General features: G+C 32.0%; 4 protein-coding genes across 5 annotated transcripts; 2 read left to right on the top strand and 2 right to left on the bottom strand.

Moving 5' to 3' along the window:
* The first annotated feature begins 1351 nt into the window (after positions 1 to 1351).
* Positions 1352 to 5499, top strand: LOC108470179 (uncharacterized). The gene is made up of 9 exons (XM_017771440.2): positions 1352 to 1959; positions 2751 to 2856; positions 3308 to 3408; positions 3505 to 3761; positions 3836 to 3967; positions 4048 to 4281; positions 4404 to 4618; positions 4712 to 4865; positions 5003 to 5499. The coding sequence occupies exons 1-9, from the start codon at positions 1710 to 1712 to the stop codon at positions 5219 to 5221; spliced, it is 1668 nt and encodes a 555-aa protein (XP_017626929.1). The 5' UTR covers positions 1352 to 1709; the 3' UTR covers positions 5222 to 5499.
* LOC108470180 (polyadenylate-binding protein-interacting protein 7) lies at positions 5193 to 7942 on the bottom strand. Of its 2 annotated transcripts, none has more exons than XM_053018214.1 (5): positions 7799 to 7942; positions 6204 to 7245; positions 6057 to 6127; positions 5829 to 5932; positions 5193 to 5703 (listed from the first exon to the last, which is right to left on the bottom strand). In XM_053018214.1, the coding sequence occupies exons 2-5, from the start codon at positions 7168 to 7170 to the stop codon at positions 5403 to 5405; spliced, it is 1443 nt and encodes a 480-aa protein (XP_052874174.1). In that variant the 5' UTR covers positions 7171 to 7245; positions 7799 to 7942; the 3' UTR covers positions 5193 to 5402. The 2 variants fall into 2 exon arrangements, with proteins under 2 accessions (XP_052874174.1, XP_052874175.1); XM_053018215.1 differs by having other exon boundaries at positions 6057 to 6112.
* Positions 7943 to 9359: 1417 nt separating this feature from the next.
* On the top strand, positions 9360 to 13418 carry LOC108469046 (endoglucanase 16-like). Its single transcript, XM_017769934.2, has 8 exons — positions 9360 to 9730; positions 9816 to 10028; positions 10637 to 10837; positions 10927 to 11004; positions 11671 to 11820; positions 11962 to 12073; positions 12713 to 12876; positions 12955 to 13418. Exons 1-8 carry the CDS (start codon positions 9530 to 9532, stop codon positions 13276 to 13278), a joined length of 1443 nt encoding a protein of 480 aa, XP_017625423.1. The 5' UTR covers positions 9360 to 9529; the 3' UTR covers positions 13279 to 13418.
* A 462-nt stretch (positions 13419 to 13880) lies between these two features.
* Positions 13881 to 17827, bottom strand: LOC108468351 (cytokinin dehydrogenase 7-like). Its single transcript, XM_017769241.2, has 4 exons — positions 17039 to 17827; positions 16691 to 16966; positions 14739 to 15001; positions 13881 to 14255 (listed from the first exon to the last, which is right to left on the bottom strand). The coding sequence occupies exons 1-4, from the start codon at positions 17735 to 17737 to the stop codon at positions 13949 to 13951; spliced, it is 1545 nt and encodes a 514-aa protein (XP_017624730.1). The 5' UTR covers positions 17738 to 17827; the 3' UTR covers positions 13881 to 13948.
* Positions 17828 to 24155: the final 6328 nt, after the last annotated feature.

Raw genomic sequence — 24155 nt, 5'->3', positions numbered from 1 at the left:
ACTTAATTGTTTTAATATTTATATTATATTATTTATATTTTAATTTCCATAAGATATAAATTATACAATATAAAAAGTAAAAGAAAACTAATATATTATAAAATTGGGATCCGAACTTTGAATATTAGAGTTCAAGCCCACCTCATATTTTAAACGGATTTAACTTTTTTATCCAAGCCTACTTTCAAGCATGTCATTTTAGGATAAATCTCAAACTTATATATAAACTTTGATTCAATTTGCAATTTGATACATAAACTTTAGTTTGGTACAATTATATGCATGAAATTTTGACTGTAATTTAAAATTATTTGTGTATGCAATATATAAACATAACATAATGTTATATTAATAATTGCGTTAATAATTTGTAAGAGAAAATTCAACTTCAAATATATGAAAAAAGGTCAACAATGTTATTATACATATACACTCTAGTTGATGATGGTATTTGCTTGGTGCTGGGGCTACCTATCACCTTTTTATAATGTTATATACAATTGGGACCCAAGTGGTCAACTAGAAAATGTGACACCAAAGTATGTCCAACAAAAATGAGTTTAATCCATCACCCTCTCCACTTTGCTCCCCCATTTTATTTGTTTCTTTCAAATTAAGCAATAATTGAAAGGTAAATATAGCACATAGAAAGAGAGAAATAAAGGTTTTGATGGTCTTCCATGTGAACTTTAATGTGATAAGTTGATTAATATCTTAAATTTATCGATATTAATTAAAGATTTGACTCAATTTATTTAGATTTAGGTTAACTCCTTAACTCAATAATATAAATTACTTTTACCATACACCAAATTGTCCTATTAGACCATTATTGTCAATTGAAAACATTTATTTTATTGGTACATTCACGTAAATATTTTTAAAAATAATTACTAAATTAAAATTTTAAATATAAAAACATCAAATGATCCCAAACTCTTTTTTTGTCAGCTACAATCTATTTTATATATAAAAAATTATATTACAAATCAATAATGAATCAAACTAAAATTAAATAATGTTATGCACTTTAATTATTTGATTAAATGAAGAAAATTTAATGGATCAACTTTTGGGTTAAAACAAAAAATTTAATTCGATCGATTCTGAATACACTATGTATAGTGGTGTAACATAATCTAGATTATATTCTATATATATTCAAACCATTGTCGCCGTCTGCATGGTTGGGGGGAGGGGGCTCATCTCAACTCTGAGTGGAATCGTATACCCTTGGCTGGTGGCTGGTGGCTGGTGGCTGCTAATGGTTGCACTGATGAATTCAATGAAATCACAAGCCCCATTTTTTAAGGAAAAAAAAAAGATCTAACTTTTGAAAGCACGAGAAATTTACTGTAAAAAAATAAAGTTGACCCTGAAAATAATGTCCCCTGCTATGTATAGTTGGCATGGCTTTACCCTTTTTTTTCCTTCATCTGCAAGCTTTAAAAATGGTTCCTTTCATTTTCATATTCAAAAAAACACTCAAATAAAGCAAAAGAAAAAACACCCGAAGTTCCTCTTGGTGCTCTGCAGCTATGGTCTCTATGGCAGAGCCCCAAAAAAATGGCACTTCCTTCAAAATTAATTCACCTTTACCTTTTTTTTTTGTCAAGAGAAAAGATAAAAAAAATCCTCGTTTTGTCTAAAAATCCATACTTTCTCTGGGTTTCTTTTATAATCATTTTTCCTCGTATTGTTTTGCAGTAATGTTTCAAGCTTTGTCTGAAAAAAACATGGCCATGGGTGGTCTTAAAAGAGTAGAAACAATAAACAGCAAAGGTTGTTCAAGGTTATTTGTTGGGTTCTCATCTTCAATCCCATCATTTAGAACCTTCCGATCGTTTGATCTTATGTCCCCTTCTCCTACCACCTCTCATGGCTCTGAATTATCAACAATGGTTCGATCCCTTGGTCCATTTTCCGGTCTGGTTATTTGTGTAACTGGTTTATCTAAAGGTTGGTAATCTTGTCTTCAACAGTTTATGTATGTATGTATGTATGTATGTATGTATATGTTTTATGATACCAAGTTAGGATAACGGTTCACTCGAGAGGTGGAGTGTAGTAAGAGTTGCATTGCCGAGAGAGATCCTTACTCGACCTTGGGGATCTTATAAAAAAGGCTGTCAGTCATTCTAGCCTCCTTATATTTCGTCATTTTAAGTATAGATTGTTATGTTAGAAAAACCGATAAATGTGGTGTAAGGATGGCAGACATCCTACTTCTGCTAAAGCACTACAAGAAATCTGGTGATTGACATCCGAAAGGTATAAAGTCTTAGGAGGTGTTACGAATGCTTAGAAGGAAGAAAGATAATTGAGAGAAAGAAATTCCTTGTTCTCGGGTTTTGAGAATCTAATAGTGTTGTTGGTTTTTTTAAGGTGACATGTGTCATTTCCTTATTAATTTAATATTCCCTTGAGTTTAGCCGATTTATTTATGACTTTGGTATTTTCAAGTATGGGTTGTCATATTAGGACAACAATAAATATTGTATAAGGATAATAGACATCCTCTAACTCATAGAGAGTTACCTTTTTAAGTATAAAATATCATATTAGAACAATGATAAATACCGTATATAGATAACAGACATCCACTAAATTAGTTGGTGGGTTGCAAAGCGGTCTTGCTAGCTTGCATAAGATTGATAGACTGAGGTAATCTTGCGAAGTGTGGGTATAACAATGTTAGACATTTATTCTTCGATCATGAAATTCATGTTTATTTTTTGTTTGTTTTTCAGAAGCAAAGAAACAAGTTATGGAAGCAACAGAGAGATTAGGGGGACAATACAGTACTAGCTTACATCCTCAATGTACACATTTGGTGGTTCAAATATCCTTTTCTAGGTAAAAGTGATGTGGAGGTTATTTTATTAAGAGTGAGATTGTATTTTATCTCATTTATTTAAACAAATAGATAAATTAATTTCTGTGCGTTAAATTAAAAAATAAATTGATCTTTTGTTAAAAATTTCATCAATTTATACTAGATAGTGATATGTGGCATGCCATGTGTACATGTTGACATATAATGACCGATTTTTAATAGTAGAAATGGATGCAATTCTTAACAAAATGATCATTTTGCTCTTTGATTTAACGTATGGGAATTAATTTACCTATTTTTTGAGTAGAAGAGACAAAATGCAATTTGACTCTTAGTACAGGACCTCTATGATACTATTACCTCTTTTTGTATTGTTTTTTTAGTTTAATATGGTTTCATGTTCTTTCTATTGTTTTATTATATAGTGGCAATGCAAGTGTTTTATGTCATACCTTAATGTTTGGTTAACAGCATTAGTGGAAGTAAGTTCGAGCATGTTTTAAAACACAGATCGAGAAACGGTTTGTTCGTTGTTACGATTGGATGGTTCGTCGATAGTGTTAAGAGCAACAGTAAGATCAAGCTGTGCTCTAAAACATGTTCTTTTTTTGAGCTCGGTACAATGTACAAGGTCAATGTTCTTTTTTTTTTTTTTTTTTGGCTTGCAGTAAGGTTAAGTGAATCAGTGTATACCGTGAAGGGTATCGGAGAATGTAGCCCGCGTGTAGATGAGTTGAACCTGCTCGTCGGGTCAACGGATAGTTCGTGTCTTCCTTCCGGTTTTCATGAAACCAAGAAAATCAAGACGATAAAGAAACTACAACTACGATCTTCTGATAGAATCTCTGATAAATGCATGGACTCGGCACTATCGGGTCATACTGTGTACATTGATTCTAATATTTCGGGTGAACTATGGAATAAGGTAATATTCGATATGTTCTATACGGTGTAAGTTGATAAACTCGGGTCACCATTTTTGTGCATGTTGCTTGGTAGGTTCTCGAGGTTGTGTCTAAAGAAGGGGCTGCAACCATAGATCGATGGTCTGTTGGTTGCGATGTGAGTCTCGTAGTGTGCGAGGAGAGTTCTGTCCATCAATATATTGGACACTCAAGCAACGTTGTAACGGTGAGTTCGATTGTGCATAACACATTAGGATGATCAATGATTCATAATGCTGGAACTGATTTTATATTTAATGTCTCAAGCCATTGTGGGTACTGAAAACAGCTAAGGATAGGAACCTGCTGAGGCTTGTTGGTGTCTCGGTCGATTTGGCTAGGCAGATTGGGACAGTGCTCGAAACTTCCCGGAATCACAACGCGGCTAAGTTCATGCAAAATACCGAAAGCTTGAAAAGGAATGCAACTCATGAAGAGAGGCAACAGATTGTACATTTAGCTAAAACCAGGATTCAGAATCGTCGCAATTGTCATATGCAGGTAAGTGGTTAATCATGTTTGGCAGCTAATTATTACTAGAACTTTAACCTAGCAAAACTGGACATGGACTGTGACACACGGTATTTATCTAGCGTATCTTTGAAATTCTGTTTCACTTTCAGACATGTCAAACTCCGATCCATCCAATAAGCCCGAGCACTCTTCTGGATTCAATTTGTTGGTCGATATCCAAACCAACTTCAAGTGCTCGTATTTACACTGAATCTTTTAGTGGTGACGAGGATAGTGATCATCGATCCATATTCTTTGATGCAAACGGTGATGGCAAGAATTCAGGGGGCTCGTTTATGGACTTAACCCGGTTGCTTACAGAAAGGTGATTGATTTGTCATATAAATTTTGTTCCTTTTCGTGTTATACGAGTTATGTATTATCTCACTCTTAACTGTTTTCTGCAACTCATTAGCAGTGAGAAAAATGAGTTGATACTAGAAAACCAGTTTCTTACCATACTATTTCTGGTCGATCGATTTTCGGAGATGGGGCCTTCTTCGAGGACATATTTCAGCCATAATGGCTTTACATGCTTGCAGGTTTTGGATTATGTCTACGAGTTTTATCAGGTACATATTCAAAACTGCATTTGACTCTGGCGATGCTCCAACGATCCTCGGGCAAGCCTTGGCTTTCCCGAATTATTACGCGTTTGGGTCAGGCTGCAATCAATCTTTACCCAAATGATCATTTTGTTTTTTTGTAGGAAAACATGTCAGCTCACGAAATCGAGTCTGCTATTCACACGGATTCAAGGCATGCTGATCGGCTTCGAGCGGCATACTCGAGCAAAGAGACAGTTGAATGTGGATATGTGATTTTCAAACGAATTGATTTCTTAGGAAACCGTAAAAGCTTCGAAATGTTGAAGCGTGTTAGTTGGGATAATAACAGTATTGTATACGAGCTCTTACTTAGAGCCTAAAACGTCTTACGTTCAGATTTGATATTTGGATAATTCCAGGTCTAGATCGTGTTCTAAAACCAAATCCTACTCGATGACACCATTGCCAGTCAATTCTATTAGTTACATCAGAGAATTAACAACCTACGAAACGTATTTAACAAAGTAAAAACTATGTACATCGCATGTCAAGTCCGTGGCTTCAGTATATTACAACTCGAAGTAGCCCTGTCTGTGGTACAGTAAACTCAAGGCACTCTTCTTCAAGGAGGTACCGTTGTACAGCAGCTGCAAGTCTTGCCGGTGTACGAGAACCCCTAGTATGGTGGCCAGTTCCGACGCATATGTAAACCTGCAAATGTTGATCCGCTGCCCGTGCTGTGCTCCTCAGAACAGATAATTCATGATTAAGCAGATGAATGGCTTCGCTAACATGTAATCCATGCAGGTCTATCATGTGTTCTTTCCCTCGCACATTCTCCGGAGAAACCAAAATCGGGTTCCTATATTATCATTTACGATGAACAGTCAAAAAGAACAAACTAGTATTAAGCCTACCAAGAACTGATCAAAGCCGGGTTAGACACCATGTTAAGGGACCAAGTGCAATGGGAAAGAAATGACAAACCTTTGGCGATTGATAGATTCTCGAGCTTTTCCATGAGCTGCACAACTGCACAAAGTACATTGCTTTGCTAGAGCCTTATTGCCGATGAGAAATGCTCGGCGTGCCTATTTCAATTAACCTTATGAATAAGTTGAGCAGGCAAACAACTCATTCCATTTCATGCTAACAAAACGTCAAATCTATGAACGTATTAGTTTAAATACTTGCAACAATTTTATAACACGATACCTGTTTGAAACATGCATCATATAATCGGGCATGGTCTCGAGCTTCTTCCCGCAGTTCTGAGTACAAATTAACTGCCAGTTCAATACTGTTAACGCAAATAAATAAAGCTATGCAAATGCATGATCTTTATTAAGTGCAGAATACTACCCACTGCATCTCCGGTTGCACAAGCTAAACCACGAGTCTGTGCTCTATCAGCATAAGCACCTCTTGCTGTTGCAGCAATGTAGGTATGAGCCGACCCGTGAGAACTTCTACTTGACCCAATAGTCGAATCAGAAGAACCTTTCATCTCAAACTGAGTAAGCATCTCAATTGTCCGATTTAAATCACAACTATTTGCAAAATAAGCCTCCGCAAGGCTTTCGGTAGCAAAACCAGGGAACTGAGCAACCAAAAAATCCACGGGATTCATTTCAGTACCATTACCATCCATAATTTCATGCTCACGTAACATATCGGTCACGAGTCCATGTCTCGAATTTCTGTTATATAGGTGACCCTCCCTCCCATTGCCAAGTAGCTGATCACTTTTAACAAGTTGCTCGTCCAATGTTTCGGCTGGTAAATGTAAAAAACTTGCAGACATAGGATCCTCTCCGTAGGATGAAGCACGATATCTCAATTTTTCAGCTATGTTATTACCATTACTGTAGGGATTCCGTATTTCCTGCCTATCACTGTACACATATTCACCATCTGCAACAGCAAGAAACCTTGAAACTTTGCTACCATCATGCAAGGATAAACCAGCTAAAGAGAGGTTCCCAGACCCGATTCCTTGAGAATCCTCCTCATTAATAAATTTAAAGTCCGAGGTAATGCCATTAGGGAGCTGGGACTGCCAGAACTGATGAGCCTCTTCATTCGATTTATTAGAGACGGAAGACCTTGACCTATCAAGCACCGGTTTCCCTAGGGTCCCAGTAGCAGCAAACCTTGTTCCATCAACTGCACTAGTGCTTCCTGATGACGACGGTGATCTACGAGAAAATGGAACAAACTCCGCTGCATTAGGATTCAAAGTCGTTACCTTGCCAGGGGTATTTTGTTTCGCATCACTAATTCGGTTTCCTTTCATAGAGAAGTTCATTCTTTCCTTATATCGAAACATAAAAAGGATCTACATAGCAAACTGGTGCAGAGCATATGCTGCCAACATCGAGTTCCAATAAACACTAAACGAAACCTGCAAAAACCGTCCAACATATCACATTAATAAATGAAATATGTCCTTCCCTAATCTGGAATACGCTTAATACACGAAAGTCAGACCAAACCTCAAACAACAATAATCATTTCCATGAAACTACTTATAACATCGGACCATAATCGACTGGCATGAATGCAGTTCGATAATATTATGATTAATTAAACAACTACAGCTAACCAGTTTTACGAACAATGTCTAAATAAGCTTATTTTCAAGATTAAGAAACAAATAACAAGATTTTCACCAAACCATGCCAAGATACAGCTGAAAACACTAAAATTCACTTAACAACAGGACTTAATTCAATTGAAAACCCTAGTTATAAAAAAATTGAAAATTCCAAAAATAAACATAATCAAGCACTGTACTTCAACAAAATAAACTAGAACCAAAAGCAAAGCATATAGAAAAACTTATGCTCTTATTGCATTAGACAAGTGGCTAATTCTAAGAAAATTCAACTCAAGTCAGCCCCCCCCCCCCCCCAAAAAAAGAAGGAAATTTGAGAAATGAAAGGAGAGATTTATACCTTTGCGAAACAAATAGAAAGGATCCATTAGCTTAAAGAGATAAAATGAGAAGATAAACAGTACAAATATAATCTTTGTAAGATATTTTAATCCTTTTGGGGGATTTGAGCTTTTGGGTTTTCTTCATTTTAGACTAAAGTTATATATTATTTTAGCTGTTTTGCTTGACAGCACAGATTTTTTTTTTGAAATTTGCTTTACCAATTTCTTAATTACTTAAAATTAGGGTTAAAATTATATAAGGTGCAAGTGTTAGAAGATTAAATATGTAATTATACCTATTAATTTTTGTCTCAATTTTTATTTTTTATTAAATTAAAAATATTATAAATTTGATCTGACCGATTAATCCAATCTAGTTCCAACAACATTATAAATTTGAGTTTAATACTAATTAAAATTAAAAATATAAAAAATTATATTAAACGTCCACAAATTATGACTCACATTCTACATTTATCTCTAAACTTTAAAACCTTTTAATTATATTCTAAACTTTAAAGATTATACCAATTAAACCATTCCATTAGTCCTCAAAGTTTTTCTTCTTTTTTTTTTAGTTTTAATTTGGTCTAATTTTTTTATTTTTTTAGTTTTTACTTTAGTTTATGCCGGTGGGTTTTCTCATTTTATTTTTGTTATTTTAAAGGTTTAATAATTTTTAAAATTATTTTACATAAAATTTAATGTGTCTAATGGTAAAATTAATGGTTTTAGTAATGAAAGAACTTTTTGATATAATCACGAAGTTTAGAAATGCGATTAAAAATTTAAAGTTTAAGGATCAATTTGAATGTGAGTCGAATTTAAGAATATTTAATACAATTTACTCTAAAACATATATTATAAAATAAAATTTTATACAAAATTTTGGAGGGCTTGGATGAAAATATTAGGTTAAAAATGAGTTTAAACAAAAAAACACATTTAAAATGTTAGTCGAGTTTGAACTCCAATATTCAAAACCGAAATAAATTTAACTCTATGGTATTTTTTATTTTATATATTATATAAGTTATATCATATTTAAATTAAATATATTATATTATAGGGCAAATACTTATTTATTTTAAGAAATTTAATTAATAGAAAGAAAAATTAAGATAATAGTAAAATATATATTTAATTTATACCAAAATATTGAAATCTGAAAAAAAAAAAAGGATTAATGGTATATTATAGCTAAAATTTAATTTAATTTTTATGGTTGATTTTAAACTTAATCATTTTATTTGAATTAAATGTTAATTAAAATTAAAAATAAATTTTATGAAATAAATCGAAAATTCAATCAATGAAAATCATCGAGAACTAAAGATAGATTCAGTTTTTTTGAGGAACAAAAAAAAAAAAAGAGCAAATCCAATAGTAAAACACACAATTTGGAAGAAAAAAACTTGAAAAAGGGCAAAAAAAGCTGAACCATGAATCTAAAATACCCAATATTTAGTAAAAATCAATGTTTTTGGCCACAAAAAAAAAAAAAAAGAGCCTAAATTTAACAGACTAACCCTCCCCACCATTGCTAAATTTAACAATTGTAATTCCCTATAACTAGTCTTCCCCTTCATTCATTTTTTTCATTCATCCGCACCCAAAACTAAGAAATAAAAAAGAATAAAAACCCAGAGCTCCAATGCCTTGGAGCTCTTAAAAAGACTTGGTTCTTCTAGATTTTGAATATTTATTGAAAATCAAAGTCTGAGTTTTTTTGGGGGGGCTTTTAAAAAATGTGGACAAAAACATTATTTGCAGCTCTTCTTATTACATGGTTGGCTGTTTTTCAATGTAATGGACATAATTTTAATTACAAAGAAGCCCTTACGAAATCCCTAATGTTCTTAGAAGCACAAAGATCGGGTAAACTCCCTGCTAATAATAGAATACATTGGAGAGGAGACTCTGCACTCGATGATGGAAAAGAAGCAAATGTAAATGATATGTTTCAGTTTTATTTGTAGACTCTTTCGAGAGAAATCTTTTGTATGCATATTAATTTGATGAAATAATTCGCAGGTGGACCTTGTTGGAGGATATTACGATGCCGGCGATAACGTGAAATACGGGATGCCGATGGCGTTTACGATCACTACCTTGGCTTGGTCAGCCATTGCTTACGAAAAGGAACTCAAAGCTGCAGGAGAAATGGGAAATGTTCATTCGGCACTTCGTTGGGGTACTGATTATTTCCTCAAATGTGGCAAAAAACGTGGCATCTTCTATGTTCAGGTAAATGAATATACATTGAATCATTTGTATTAGGAGTAGAATGCATTTTTACTCAATTTTATTCTAAAATTGGTAAAATAGATCAAAGAGTATATTGATTTTTCATCAATCACATTAATTTTTAATAATAGAAATGGATGATATTTTTAACAAAAAGAATCAGTTTGCTTTTTAATCTAATGTACAATACTAATTTGTTCATTTTTTAATAAGGGTGCAAAATATAATCCGACTCAAAGTATAAGAGCCTCTATGATAATTTTACTTTATATATATATAGAGGCTCTTGTATTAGAAATCAGATTACATTTTACCCCATTTACTCAAAATATGAGCAAATTGGTCCCTACGCGTTAGATCAAAAAATAAATTGATCTTTTCTATTACCTCAAGTTGATGTACTGGAATTAATTTTTAACAGTAAAAATAGATACAATTTTTAATAAATAGATTAGTTTGCTCATTGATTTAACATTTAGAGACTAATTTATCTATTTTTTGTGTAGAGAGAATAAAATATAATCTGACTCTTAATTCAAGAGTCTCCGTAATAGTTTTACAATATATATATATAATAATGATGTTGGGATTTTGTTTGTGGGGAAAAGGTTGGGGATCCTGTAGAAGATCATAAATGTTGGGTGAGACCAGAAAATATGAAGACACCGAGGACTGTGCTGCAAATCAATGAGACCGAACCTGGGACAGAGATTGCAGCTGAAACTTCAGCTGCAATGGCTGCTTCTTCTATTGTCTTTAGATATGTCGATCCTCCTTATGCACGTAGACTTCTTAACAAAGCCAAATCGGTATGCATATACATATACATATATGTACGTATACATGTATGAAATGGACGTTAAATTTATTAATTCTGCGGTTATTTTCCTTTTTGTAGCTTTTCTACTTTGGTAAGAGGAGCAAAGGAACTTTCGATGGAGAATGCCCCTTCTATTGCTCTTTTTCTGGCTATAATGTAACTCTCTCTCTCTCTCTCTCTCTCTCTCTCTCTCTTAGTATGTATATATATATATATATATATATGTCTATATATGTATTTTCAGGGGTATCGTTGGTAAAAATATCTTGGAGGCTCATATATTAAAAATCGGATTACATTTTATTCTTTTTACTTCAAATTAGTTCGTATGTATTAGGACAAAAAGTAAATTAGCCATTTTGTTAAAAACTTAATTCATTTTTATTGTTAAAAATTAGTCTACGTACATCAATATGGCGTACACGTGATGTCTAATTATTCCATCAGCCACATTAATTTTTAACAATACAAATAGATGAATTATTAATAGAAAGGGTCGATTTGCTTTTTAGTTTAATGTATAGGTATTAATTTACCCATTTTTTAATAGTATAGGGCTCTCCATAATACTTTTAGTGAGTAAAGTTAGGGACTCAATATATATTAAGGGCCAAACTAAAATTTTAAAAGCTTGAGGACTAAAGACTAAAAAAATGTTTAAAAAAACTTAAATTGAATAATTTATAATTGAAAGGGACTAAAATACCTATTGTACCACTTAGCTAAGGGACCAAGATCACTCCCTACCTCTTCTTAGGGACTAAAATAGCTATATATATTGGTTTTCGTATGAAATGTTGACAAATATGTAAATTATTGTAGGATGAATTGTTGTGGGCTGCATCATGGTTATACACAGCCACACATGATCAGAAGTTTAGAAAGTTTATAACAGAAGAAGCAGTGAGTGCAGTTGTGGATGAGTTTAATTGGGATCTCAAATATGCTGGAATCCAAGTCCTCCTTTCCGATGTTCGTTAAACCCTAATCTTTAAATCCCAAAATCATCGATTCAATTCAACCCCTTCTTTTTTGTTTTTTTTTGTTTTTTGCAATGAATCTAATCATTTCACCAATGCTTGTTTGTGTGTATATATATATATATGATTGCAGATTTTCCTTCAAAGCAATGATGAAGCTTTGAAAGTCTTCAAGGAACATGCTGATAGTTATATTTGCTCTGTGCTTCCTCAAAGTCCTTATTTCAAAGTACCCAAGACTCCAGGTCTCTACTTCATTTCTCCATCATCATGTTTGCTTTTCAAAATCGGACCGGCCGGTCAGATCGAAAACTAGCCGGGTACTAATCTGAAATAAGGGATTGGACCGGTTTACTAATGAACTAGCTATTGAATCATTTTCTTTATTTTATTTAAATATTTTTATCAGTGGTGGATTTTAGGACTAAGTTTTAAGGCCTAGTTTTTAAAAAAAATTAGGAGTTTTAATGAGATTTTAAAATAAAAAATTTTGGGGTCTAATTAAAATTTTAAATTTTTGTGAAACTAATGAGAATTTTAAGAGAGCTTAATTAAAATTAAAAAAAAGGTATAATGAGATTTTTCAATAAATTGGAAGGGCTTAATAAAATTTTTTAAAAATTTCAAGGAAAAAATGAAAATTTCCAAAAACTGGGGGTCTAATTAAATTTTATTTTAAATGTTAAGGAGAAATGAAAATTTCCCAAAATTTGGGGTGGATTGGTCACCATTACAGTCCCATTTGCTTATTATGAGTTTAAAATAATTTATTTAATTGAATCGATAGACAAACCGAAAATTAATGGTTTGATCAATTTAATTATTGATTCCGTTTTGAAAAATGTTTGTTGATTAATGAAAATTTGACAATTTATATATTTCAGGTGGTTTGATCCATTTAAGAGATGGAGCTAACCTCCAATACGTTACCGGAGTTTCTTTCCTCTTCAGTATCTATGGTGACTTGCTTCAACGTCACAACCTAAAGGTCAAATGTGATTGCCAAGAGTTTGACGCCTCTACTGTGTTGAATTTCGCTAAGCAACAAGTAAACCCTAAAACCTTAAATCTTAAATCGTAAAGCTCGACTTCCAATTTACTTCACTTACGGAATTTGAATTTGTAGATGGATTACATACTCGGGGCAAACCCACTAGGGAGATCATACATGGTAGGGTTCGGGAACAATCCACCAAAACAAGCCCACCATAGGGGTGCATCGATACCATTATCGGAAGCCAACGAGGACATCAATTGCGGCATGAGTTTCGCCCGTTGGTTCAATAAGGACTCACCGAACCCTAACGAGTTAACTGGCGCCATCCTCGGTGGACCGGACAAGCAAGATAAGTTTAGTGATCTACGTTGGACGTCGATCTACACCGAGCCATGCACTTACGTTAACTCTTTAGCTGTGGCAGGTTTAGCAAAGCTTACTTGCCATAAGTAATAAACCATAGTCTATAATTTTGTCATTTGTAACTTATTTTTACCATGTAAGATAAAAAAATGGACCAATTTACTGCATGAAATATTGAACTTATATTGTGGTGCATTAAACACAATTTTTTTTTCTTTTCTTAAAGTAAAGGCGAAATGTATTAATAATGTGATATAATCTTTTAAATAAATATATATATTTTAATCCCTCCAAAAATTAATAATTCAGTTTTCAGGCTTTTTAAACATGCCCTTTTAATATTATGTATCAATATATAATTATCTAATTGCATAGTTAAAAAAACTTTCGATACCAAGAAATTTTAATTTTTGAGTCAAAATTTATGCATGAAAGTCACTTAACATAGGATAGAAGGGTTATGGATACAACTAAATAACCCTTCAAAAATTATAATTTTATAATTTGATATAGTGTAAATTTACATTTTAGTCTCCTAAATATTTATAATTTAATTATAATCCCTTAAAAAATTGACTTTGTCCTTGATGAATATAATTTTGAGATTATTTTCTTGGATACAAATAAACACTTAAAATATCATTATTTTAATATTTTGATTTTTATTTGTTTACGATATTTATTGCAATTGATTAGGATAATATTCCTTTTTACATAAAATCATGTTAAATATGATAAATTTTTTAATATACATTAGAAATTAAGATAGATGGGTCCTTTTAAAAATGTTTTGTCCAGGTGCAAGGATAGCCATAGGATCAAAACTAGCCTTCCTCTCTACAAATCTCGTCCATTGATCCCCAAAATGCCGTTTCCACCCCTCTTTCGACTGGTAATGAGGGAGATATAGCTTGAAATCCAAACCCTCTTTGATGCACCATTCGACGATTTCCCGGTTTTGTGCCACCGATTCCTCGACCGACGGCCCTCTCGATACGAACCGAAGCAATGCCACAAGGTAAAAGATTTCGCTGTCTGGTAATGCCACCGACGTACGATTATCCCACCTGAAAAAACACATTCAAAAAGTTGTATTTCACGTTTTAGAAAATATCCTTCGTAAAGTTTAATGACATTGTTTTTTTGCTCAACACGTCAACTCTAAGTTGTCGGGGTGCACATGTACGTGAAATTGGCTCCCATAAAATTAAGTTTTAAGACCAATTTAAATCTGAGTTATAGTATGAGGACGTCTAGTGGAATTTACCCTCAAAAATTAACCGTGTTTGATGAGGTGAAATTGGCTGTGGTCCCTCAGCTCTATAGGTGACACGTGTCGAGAACTAAGCTTTTGATGAGACCTCATCATCTAAAACGTGGCAGACATGCAGTTTTGGAATACAATCAAAGGGTCCACAAAATGTGTTTGTGCGAGTCATGATTGTGAATGAAAAATCCTTAGTGAACATTTTCATAAATGTTTAGCTTATTATTTTGAAAAAATTTTACCCTTACATTGAGCCTTAAAGTGCGAAATGGGAAATACTCACTTGCTTCGCATAAGAGGGTAGATCAGCATGGGACCACCGATTCCATCTTTCACCATCTTCTTAAACACTGTCTGATCAAAATCAACGATGTTTGATTTGGAGATGAAGAGGTTCAACCATGGATGCGGGGCATCCCAAATGCCATTGGCCTTCGCTTGTTCCTCCGCACGCTTCACACGCAATAAAAACTCCACGTAGCTGAGGTCCACCTGAGACTTCAACCCCTCCACGAAACGCAGCCGTTTTAAGAGTCCGGCCACGGCCTGCAAAAGGGAAAGCACAGTAAAATAAAGATGGAGTTAGGGGCAATCACGTTATTTTCATATAGAATAAAAAGTAACTCACTTAAATTTAAATGACAAGATATTTTGTGATAAAAGTAAACTTGTACGTTAACATGATATAGCACGCCATATTAAAGATAAAAATTTTAATAAAAATAATTTATTCTTTAATTTAATATATAAAAATTAATTTATCATTTTTAATAAAAATAATCTAACTCTTGATAAATTATTTTCAAACTACCAATACTCAATTATACACGTATTTTAAAAACCATTAAACTCAAATTCTCAAGCTAATCATTAAATTATTGGGATGTGATTTTTAAAAATTTTAATTATAACGTTGATGAATTGGAAATTTTGATAAAAGAAAAAAAAGTAATGAATAATAATTTCTTTTAAAAAATTAATAACAAAAATCATAGCATATAGTGAATTATTCGGTTCGTGATATGATGGGATTCGATAAGAGGCCCGTCCTCAGTCGCTGAGGGTTGTACACGTATAACCAATTTAGAAATTTTCCCTTGACTTTTTCCTCATTGTCCGGCTTCGGACATTGTTGATTAATTGGACCCACTGAAAATTGTCAAAATTTCAGTATCTTTTTTATACCACTCGTTGACTGCTTAAGGTTCTATATTGTTATGTCACTACATGATGCGGGTGATTGTTAATATATATATCATCCATAATTCTATACTAAAAATTAGTTTATATTTTATTGTCTTTTCTAAAATAAATAAATTAATCTTTATATATTAAATTAATAAAATTAATTAATTTTATTAAAATTTTATCAAATTATACGATTAAAAGCTGATATGATTAACGAAATAATCTTATAATAAAATATGATATGCTATGTATACATCATGTTGATGTACAAGAATCAGTTTTAACAGTAAAAATCGATATAATTTTAACAAAAAATTAATTTACTATTTGATTTAACATATAAAGACTCATTTACGCATTTTATAAGTAGAACAGATAAAATGTAATTGACTTCTAATGTAGGGGTGACCATGTTTCTTTTAGTTAAAAATCCAAATAATGAATATACATATAATTATGGTTTTAGTTTATTATTTTTTAATATTTTTAAAGTGACGATAAAAGATTTTAAGCTAACACCATTGTTGGGGTTATTTTCCTAAGGTTCAATAATTTTTTTTTAAACAGTTTGTTTGATTTAATTTTCAGTTTTTTATAATAGTTTTGGATTTGAGATTTTTCAACTTTATTTTTTTAAAATAATTTTTATAACTTTTATACATTATTTAGTAAAGTTTCAATTTTTATTCATAAATAATAAAATTAAAGTAAAGTAAATAAAAATAATTAATAACTTATATATAGTATTTTTGGAAAAATAATTTATTTTATCGTAAAATTATAATTAATTATAAATCAAAGAAAAACACAAAATCCAACCCGTTTAACTGAGATTTTTAACTTATGAAATACTTTGTCCAAACACCATTGGTTCAGATGTTAATAAAAAGAAATCATGTTGTCAATTTCTCGGTTTCCTTTGCTCGACCTAATAATAATATTTTAAAATTAGAGAGAAAATAATGACAAGTTACAGTAAAGAGATTAAATCTCTAATTGCAACATATTGGAGGGACTAAAACCATAATTAGACAAAAAATTTATTACCTTATCTACACTCGAAGGGTGGTCACCCTTCTGGTAATGAAAAGCCACTTCAAGACAGTAGAGGACTGAGGCACCGGTTTGAGGGATAATCCCCGGGTTGAACCCATGAACAGGGTCCAATGGCACGGCTGGCCATCCATTAACCGGGTCATCATTGTTGCAAAATACAAATCCTTCTACGTAATCAAACGACTCGCCGTCGTCCCGACTCACCAGAAACTCAGCATCCCGAGTGAACTCGTCGAACTCGGTGTACACCACCCTTATCCACCTCACCTAAAAACACAAATAAATAAATAAAAAGACAAAATCATCGTACATGCAGTGTCTCGAAACAGTGAAACCCACCATGTCTGGAGCTGGTTGAAGCTTAACCCTAGCTCTGGTAATAATACCAAACTGACCAAGCCCACCGAGGGATCCGAAAAAGAGTTCCGGATTTCGGGTTTCGGAACAAACCGTTATGTCTCCCTTTCCGGTAACGATTTCCAGTTCCGTCACGTTAGATATCTGAGGACCATAACGGAAAGCTTGACCGCTAACGCCGGCGTTAGATAACGTCCCCCCAACCGTTAAGCTCAAGTAATCAGTCCATGACCTCGGAGCTAAACCGAACCGTGAAACGCACCTTGTCAAGACGTTTTCCCATAATGCCCCGCCGGAGACGTCGATAAAAAAGGAACCGTTAATGTTTAAGAGTCGGAAATGGTTTTCCTCTGTAGAACGCATGTCTATTACTAGCCCTCCGTTTGTCATCGCTTGACCATTGATGGAGTGGCCGTTACCCCTCGCCGCTACCGTCATACGTGGGATACGTGACGCGGCTTTGATGACCCTAGAAATGTCGCCTGATCCGGCAGGTTTGATTAAAGCTAACGGTTTGATTGAATAAAGACCGCCGAAGTCTTTGCTGGCTATGGTGGTTTTGTCACCGGTCTCGACACTGCCTTGGAGGTCGATGGATTTGGATATGGCTGAAACGTCACCGTTGGGTTTCGGTTCGCCGTCGGTTTCGTGTACGGTTCGGTCCAAGTAAGCTATCCTCATGTTTCTGTTATTTTTTCTTTTTTTAGACCTGAAATCGAAAAGTAAGCTTTAGTGCGGAGGTAATGACCATAGGGGAGGAGGGGCTTAAATAAGGACGGAAATGGAAGGTTTATGAAGGTTTTCTTTTAATGATTTTTAATTAATTAATTTAATTTTGAAGGGTTGGCGTCGGTTAATTTAATTAAATTTAATCTTGGAGCGCTTAAATGGTTTTTAATTTAACTTTTAATTTAAGCAAGGAGTATAGATGTAGTGCAATTCCAAGTATAGGATAATTACTATATAAAAAAATATAATATAATTGTCGATTGAGTATTAACTTGATTGGCATAAGTATTATTGTTAATATAGGAGGACATGAGTTCGACTGAATTGAAGCGTATTATCTTCTTATTTATAGGTTGAGAAGGGGCTATGAGTACTTCTATGCATGTTTCCAAAAAGGATCAAATATGATGTCTTGAAATTGGTAACAATTATCACATTGGGATCTAAATTATTTTGGTCTAAATTAACTCATGAAGTTGGTAATTGTTCCCTTATTAAGCCTTAAACTAGGTGATTGTTCCTACAGTGGGGCCTAATTTTTTTTTGTCCAAGTTAGTCCCATAAACTTGGTAATCGTTCTCACATTGGGGCTTGGATTTTAGAGTTTTAAAGAAATATCAAGGGCTAACTTGGACCAAAATAAATATTTAGGCTCTAATGTGGAAACAATTGCGAAGTTCAAGTCCCAATGTCAAAGTAGTTATAAAGTTGAGGCCCCAAAAAGTATTTTAACCAGCAATATAAAACACAAATAAACGAAGAATTGGGATATAACTGAACAAAGTAAACTCATGGAAATTATGTATGATCGAATTCGAACTTAAATACTAAAAACACAAGGCCTCAACCAGAGGTAGAGGCAAGGCTAAATTAATTTGCCTATGATCAATCCTTATAATGTATGATTAGACTAATTAATATTCAGAATATATCTGAACAATGTCAATACAGGGTAATACTTAAATTTGGAATCTCAATATTTTATTTTTCTTTTGATACAATGAGCCTAGAACTAGGTTATGATCTTTTCCCACCCTTAAATAAGATGATTAACACGTTTCAGTACCATCGAACTCACATCGTTCTGCTTTGACAATAATATCGATGCCAATCAAACTCATACTCAAGCATTGAACCAACATGACAATTAATGGTTATTTTTGAAGTTTGAATTTGATACAATATAGAATATAAATGGCTCAATTAAACTCATTTAACTAGTCCAACTTTTGTATGATTTATATTATATGTACTTGTAATTTGTACTTGACTTGCACTTGTAATTATATTATATTTGTATTAGCGAAATCTTCAGAAAGAAAATTCAAACTTGATTCGATAATCACTTGAATCACGTGCATTTTTTAATTATAATTTTGAATAAAAAATATAAACATTATCTTGTTTTATTAAAAAAAATAGATAAATCTCAATGTATTAAAGATTATAATTTAATTAATATGATAATCTTGTTACTTAATCAATGATGTTGCTTTGCAGTTTTCACGTTGGTGAAGTATAAAATTAAAAGTAACAAAATTTCTTTAATTGTAAGAATAAAGTTAAAATACAAAAAATTCTTATGCAATTTGGTTAAAGTCAACTTATTAATTAATTGAAACAACAATTAATATTTGATGGTACTGAATTAAAAGATTAAGTTTATGGTTGGACCATTTATTAAACTATTTAAAGTCAAATGGATTTTATATATTTTTAAAAATAATTAAATAATGATTTTAAATTGAAATGGGTGTAACATTTGAACTACTGGTATGTTTGTAAGCAACAAGATTCATGAAATCCAGTGGAGAAGCTTAAATTTTAAAATAATTAATTTTAATTCCACTAAAAATGATTAGTTTTAATTTTAGTCAAAATAAATAATTAGTTTAATTTTAGTCAAATAAAAAATATTTAGTGAAGGAAACATTAGATAATTACTTAATAACAATATATAATTGTGTGTGATGTTGTATTGTACCTAAAGAAACAGAAAGTGTGGTTTAAGGGTCTCCTCATTAGTTCACACGGTGTAAAATTTAAGAGGATTTGAGTAAAAATATTAAACTTGAAAGATAAGTTTAGATAAAAATTAGACCTGTTTCAAGATCCGAGCTTAACCTAATCGGTTTCTTGATTTTGTAATATATAATTTTATTTTATTACATATGTAATTTATGCCGTGTAAAGATTAAATTTATAATAATATATAATACTATTATGTAACTATTAAATAATATGTTAAGGTTAAGGTATTGAAAAATGAGCAGGTTTTAAATAAATTTGAGTTAGTCGTTTATAAATACATAAAATGTTAGAAAAATAGGTTTAGGAATGCATAAAGTGTGCTAATACCACATATATGTTCGGCTTGAGCTCAATCCAACCCGACCCGTAAACATTTCTAATTCAAATAAAATTATGTTTGAACAAAATATTTTTTATTTCAAGTTGTTTGGCTCGACATGGATTTTATTTAATTTAAATTTACTTATAAAATATATAGTAATTTAGATAGAATCATATTGATTTTAATTATTAAATTCTTTATCCAAGACCTAGCTTTGATGGATCGGGCATACCAATCCTAACAAAGCTTAGTCTACAATCGCACGCACGAATTAAGAAATAAAACATTTCATACTAAAATTCGAGCATAACAACATAACATACGATGTGATTAGAGATTCATATATGACAGTTGCGCATAATGAATATGGAATTTGAATATACAAAATCCAAAACTCTAACATTTACTAACAATACCAAAATCTAACTATGGGAAATATAAATATTGAATTAAGAATTTGTTTTGGTGCACAAATTAAAAAGTTCATAAATAGATGTGTGATTAAATTATAAATTCTCTAATATATTGTGTAAGGTGATGTGCAATATTACCAATTCATAGGGGATTTTCATAGGTAGTCCATGTGATTAATGTGAATTTAAGGGTAAAAAAGTAAAATTAATGAATTATTTTTCCCTCTGAAATCGATAAAAATAAAATAGTATTCAGATAATCATTGACTTTATGTAAGCATGAACCGCTTTATTTAATTACTATATTTATTAAAAATATTATTTTATTCTATGCCCGCTAATAAAAATGTTAATATGGAATTAATTTATTTTTAAGGGTGGGAAGTCAAATGAATTTTATTTTTGGACTTTAAAAAGTTCAATTTCTTAATATTTTTAATTGAAAGTGGGTGAGTAAATTTCGCCTTCAATTTATCTTTTTCTTTAATATTTTTATTTATTTTGAGACGGCTAAAATATATTCAAATTTAATTCTTAAATTATTCAACTATATTAACTACATATTAGGTCTCTTGTAAACTTAAGTGAAAGGATTTAAATAATATTAATTTTTGTATTTTAAGTCTATTAATTTTGATGTTATATTTTTCTAATTTTAAAATTTTAATCATAATTCAAATGATAATTATTAAATAAGTTAGTACAAATTATGCTACTATTTATGTACTACCCAATGAGTGTTTTTACAAGTATTATGTAGAAATAACAAATAAACATGATATTACATATGTGATAATATTTTTGTTGTGAGATTTTAAAAATAATATAATTTAAATAAAACAATGTTTTGAGGAAAATAATATAAATTTAATAAACTATTTATAAATATAACATTCACGATAAATTTTTAAATCCATGCATTTCATTCTTACCATTTATATAAATAAAATCTAAAATTTTAGATCAATGCTTCCAAACGGAGCATTAATGAATTAACCACTATTGTTGGATAAGATTAAAAATTTAAAATTAAATTTCTTTTAAAATAGAGAATAAAATTATTAAATTAGAGTATATGAATTAAATTCGTAACTTATAAACATATAAGTTTAGCAACAATATTTGACCTATTGGTGATGTGTGTTGTCATTTTATTAAAAATAAAATTTCATATTTATTTAAAATAAACTTCTTTTATTGTCAATATTAGATTTCTTTGCTTATATTTTTATATATTTAAAATTTAGTCTCTTTATTTTTAAGTTTCAAAATTCAAGTCAAATCATTAATATTAATATTATTATTTGATTAAATTTATTGGTGTGATATTTTAAATTTAAAAAGTAAAAGGACTAAATTATAAATATATAAGAGTATAAGGACTTAGTTCGTGTTTTAACCTAAAAACAAAAGACATGTCCGAAGTTCTCCAACCGTTGCCCTCGTTTCACAACGGTCATTAACTGCCATATCGCGCCTTTTCCCACCCATATAAAACAATTTTCGAAAACAACATCCTCCACATTCTCAATTGTCGGCTGTTCACGGTGGCGCTTCTATTTCTAGCGCCACCAACAACGGCCAATAACTCCTTTCAATCTCTTCAAGGAAAACCACCATGGCGGATCCAAATTCCGACCTGTTTCATGACACCCAATACTCAGAGGAATTCATGGAAATAATCAACGCCGCCATTAATGTCACTTCTTTAGAGCTTTGGGATACGAATCCGTTCAGTGGAGAAACCGGTAATAAAATCGAAACGAATTTGGGTGGAAATGAAATCCCGGAACCCGTTCCCCTGCAATTACCGACGAACGATGACTTTCCTATTGATATCGATAGTCTTTTAGTGGACCCGAGTGAAAATAAGTTGGAAAATGAAATCCCGGAACCAGTTTCCCTGAAATTACCTACGAGCGATGAACCTTTAGATATTGATAGTCTTTTAGGGGATCAAACAGAAATGAACTTGGGAAATGAATTCCATGTACCGTTTTCATTTCCTTCTTTGGAAGCCATTGTTGAATACAATGGAGAAACTAGTAATCAAGGGAAAATAAATCCGGGATTTGAATGTTATTGTTGCGAAATATTGAGGGAAATTGTTCATTTTGATGGTAATGTTCTTTTTTTTTTTTTTGAATTTTCGGTAAAAATGGTTGATTTTAGCAGAGATATATGTTGTTTTTTGTTTTACAGGTGGAATTGTAACGAAACTTCAACTACATGGAAAATTAGTTGGAGTTCTCTTTCATGCAGTTCTTGATGTTTCACAAAGTAACCAAGTTGTGTCTCGTGAAGTATTCAAGTAAGGGCTTTTCATTTTTCTTTTCCTTTTTTACAAGGGTCGGATTATTCCGGGATCGAACTCGGGAATTAAAACAATAGTTTAACATAAGACGGGTTTGAATTCGGGAATTAAAAATGTTTCGATTTATTTTTTGAACAGTTTCCGTGGGAAAAGCTTGCTGGAAGTGAAGCAGTTTCTAAGAGAGTATTGCATGAAGAGAGAACAAGAGGGATGTACAATGCTGAAGGATCCAAGATCTAGTTTTTTTGAAGCATTATGCATAGGGTTTGATTGGTACGAAAATCCGACTACTAAGACGAACCTAGGTACCCGACTTCCCCGAATATACTTGTATCAAGCACATATTTAGCAAAATATAATGATGTTTGTTTTATAGGAGACATTCCAAACAACTTGGGGCAGGCATCGGTCTCTAGTACGGAACAAGTTGTTGCTACAACAACTAACGACGTTGGCAACAATAACAATGACAACAATCAAAAGTCTTCGATTTCCTTGACGGAACAGGTCAAAACTTATGACGTTGAATTCGAGTTCGGGTTCGGTTTTTTTTTTATTGAAAATATTCATATTAATGTTTAAATTTTTTTGTTTAAACCACAGCGAAAGAGAATAAAAGAGATGAGATTAATTGATTTAGCAAATTATTTGCATCTGCCAAGGAAAGAAGCAGCACAAAAACTTGGATTATCCGAAACTGTAGTCCACAACATATGGTGCAAAGGCAACACTGGTGGCAAACGAAGGTGGCCTCATCGAAAGGTGATCGTAAAAACTGACATTTAGTGACGTCCGTTCTTTGTTACTGCATTTGCATATATCATATTTAGTAACAGTTTTTTTATTGCATTTGCATATATCAGATTCAAAGCAAAGTGAAGGAACTCATGAAATGGAGAGAGCTATTGAGTTCAGATGATCCACAGGTAAGAGATCGTGCTGGAGTTGAAATCCTTCTGAAACAAGAAGAGTTGGCTCAAATATATAGAGAAGGTTTATCGCAATATTTTTTTTGAGAGTTTGAAGGGTTTTTTTTAAAACTACATCCACATTATTATTATTATTTTTGGGATTATTTTGGATTTGTTCGAATTGTAGTAAAACATCCACAGTATTATTTTTGGGATTATTTTGGATTTGTTCGAATTGTAGATCGTCCTTATTTATAATCATTTCATGTTCTTGGTTCATTTTTCTTCTCATTTCATCAACTTCTTTGATCATCGGCAAATCCACTGCTGTCACTATCACAGCCTCTACCGTGGTTTTTCTACGATTACAAGTCACCAC

The sequence above is a fragment of the Gossypium arboreum genome, chromosome 8 (assembly GCF_025698485.1).
Source record: "Gossypium arboreum isolate Shixiya-1 chromosome 8, ASM2569848v2, whole genome shotgun sequence".
Lineage (NCBI taxonomy): Eukaryota > Viridiplantae > Streptophyta > Magnoliopsida > Malvales > Malvaceae > Gossypium > Gossypium arboreum.
This window is presented reverse-complemented; position numbering and strand designations above follow the sequence as displayed.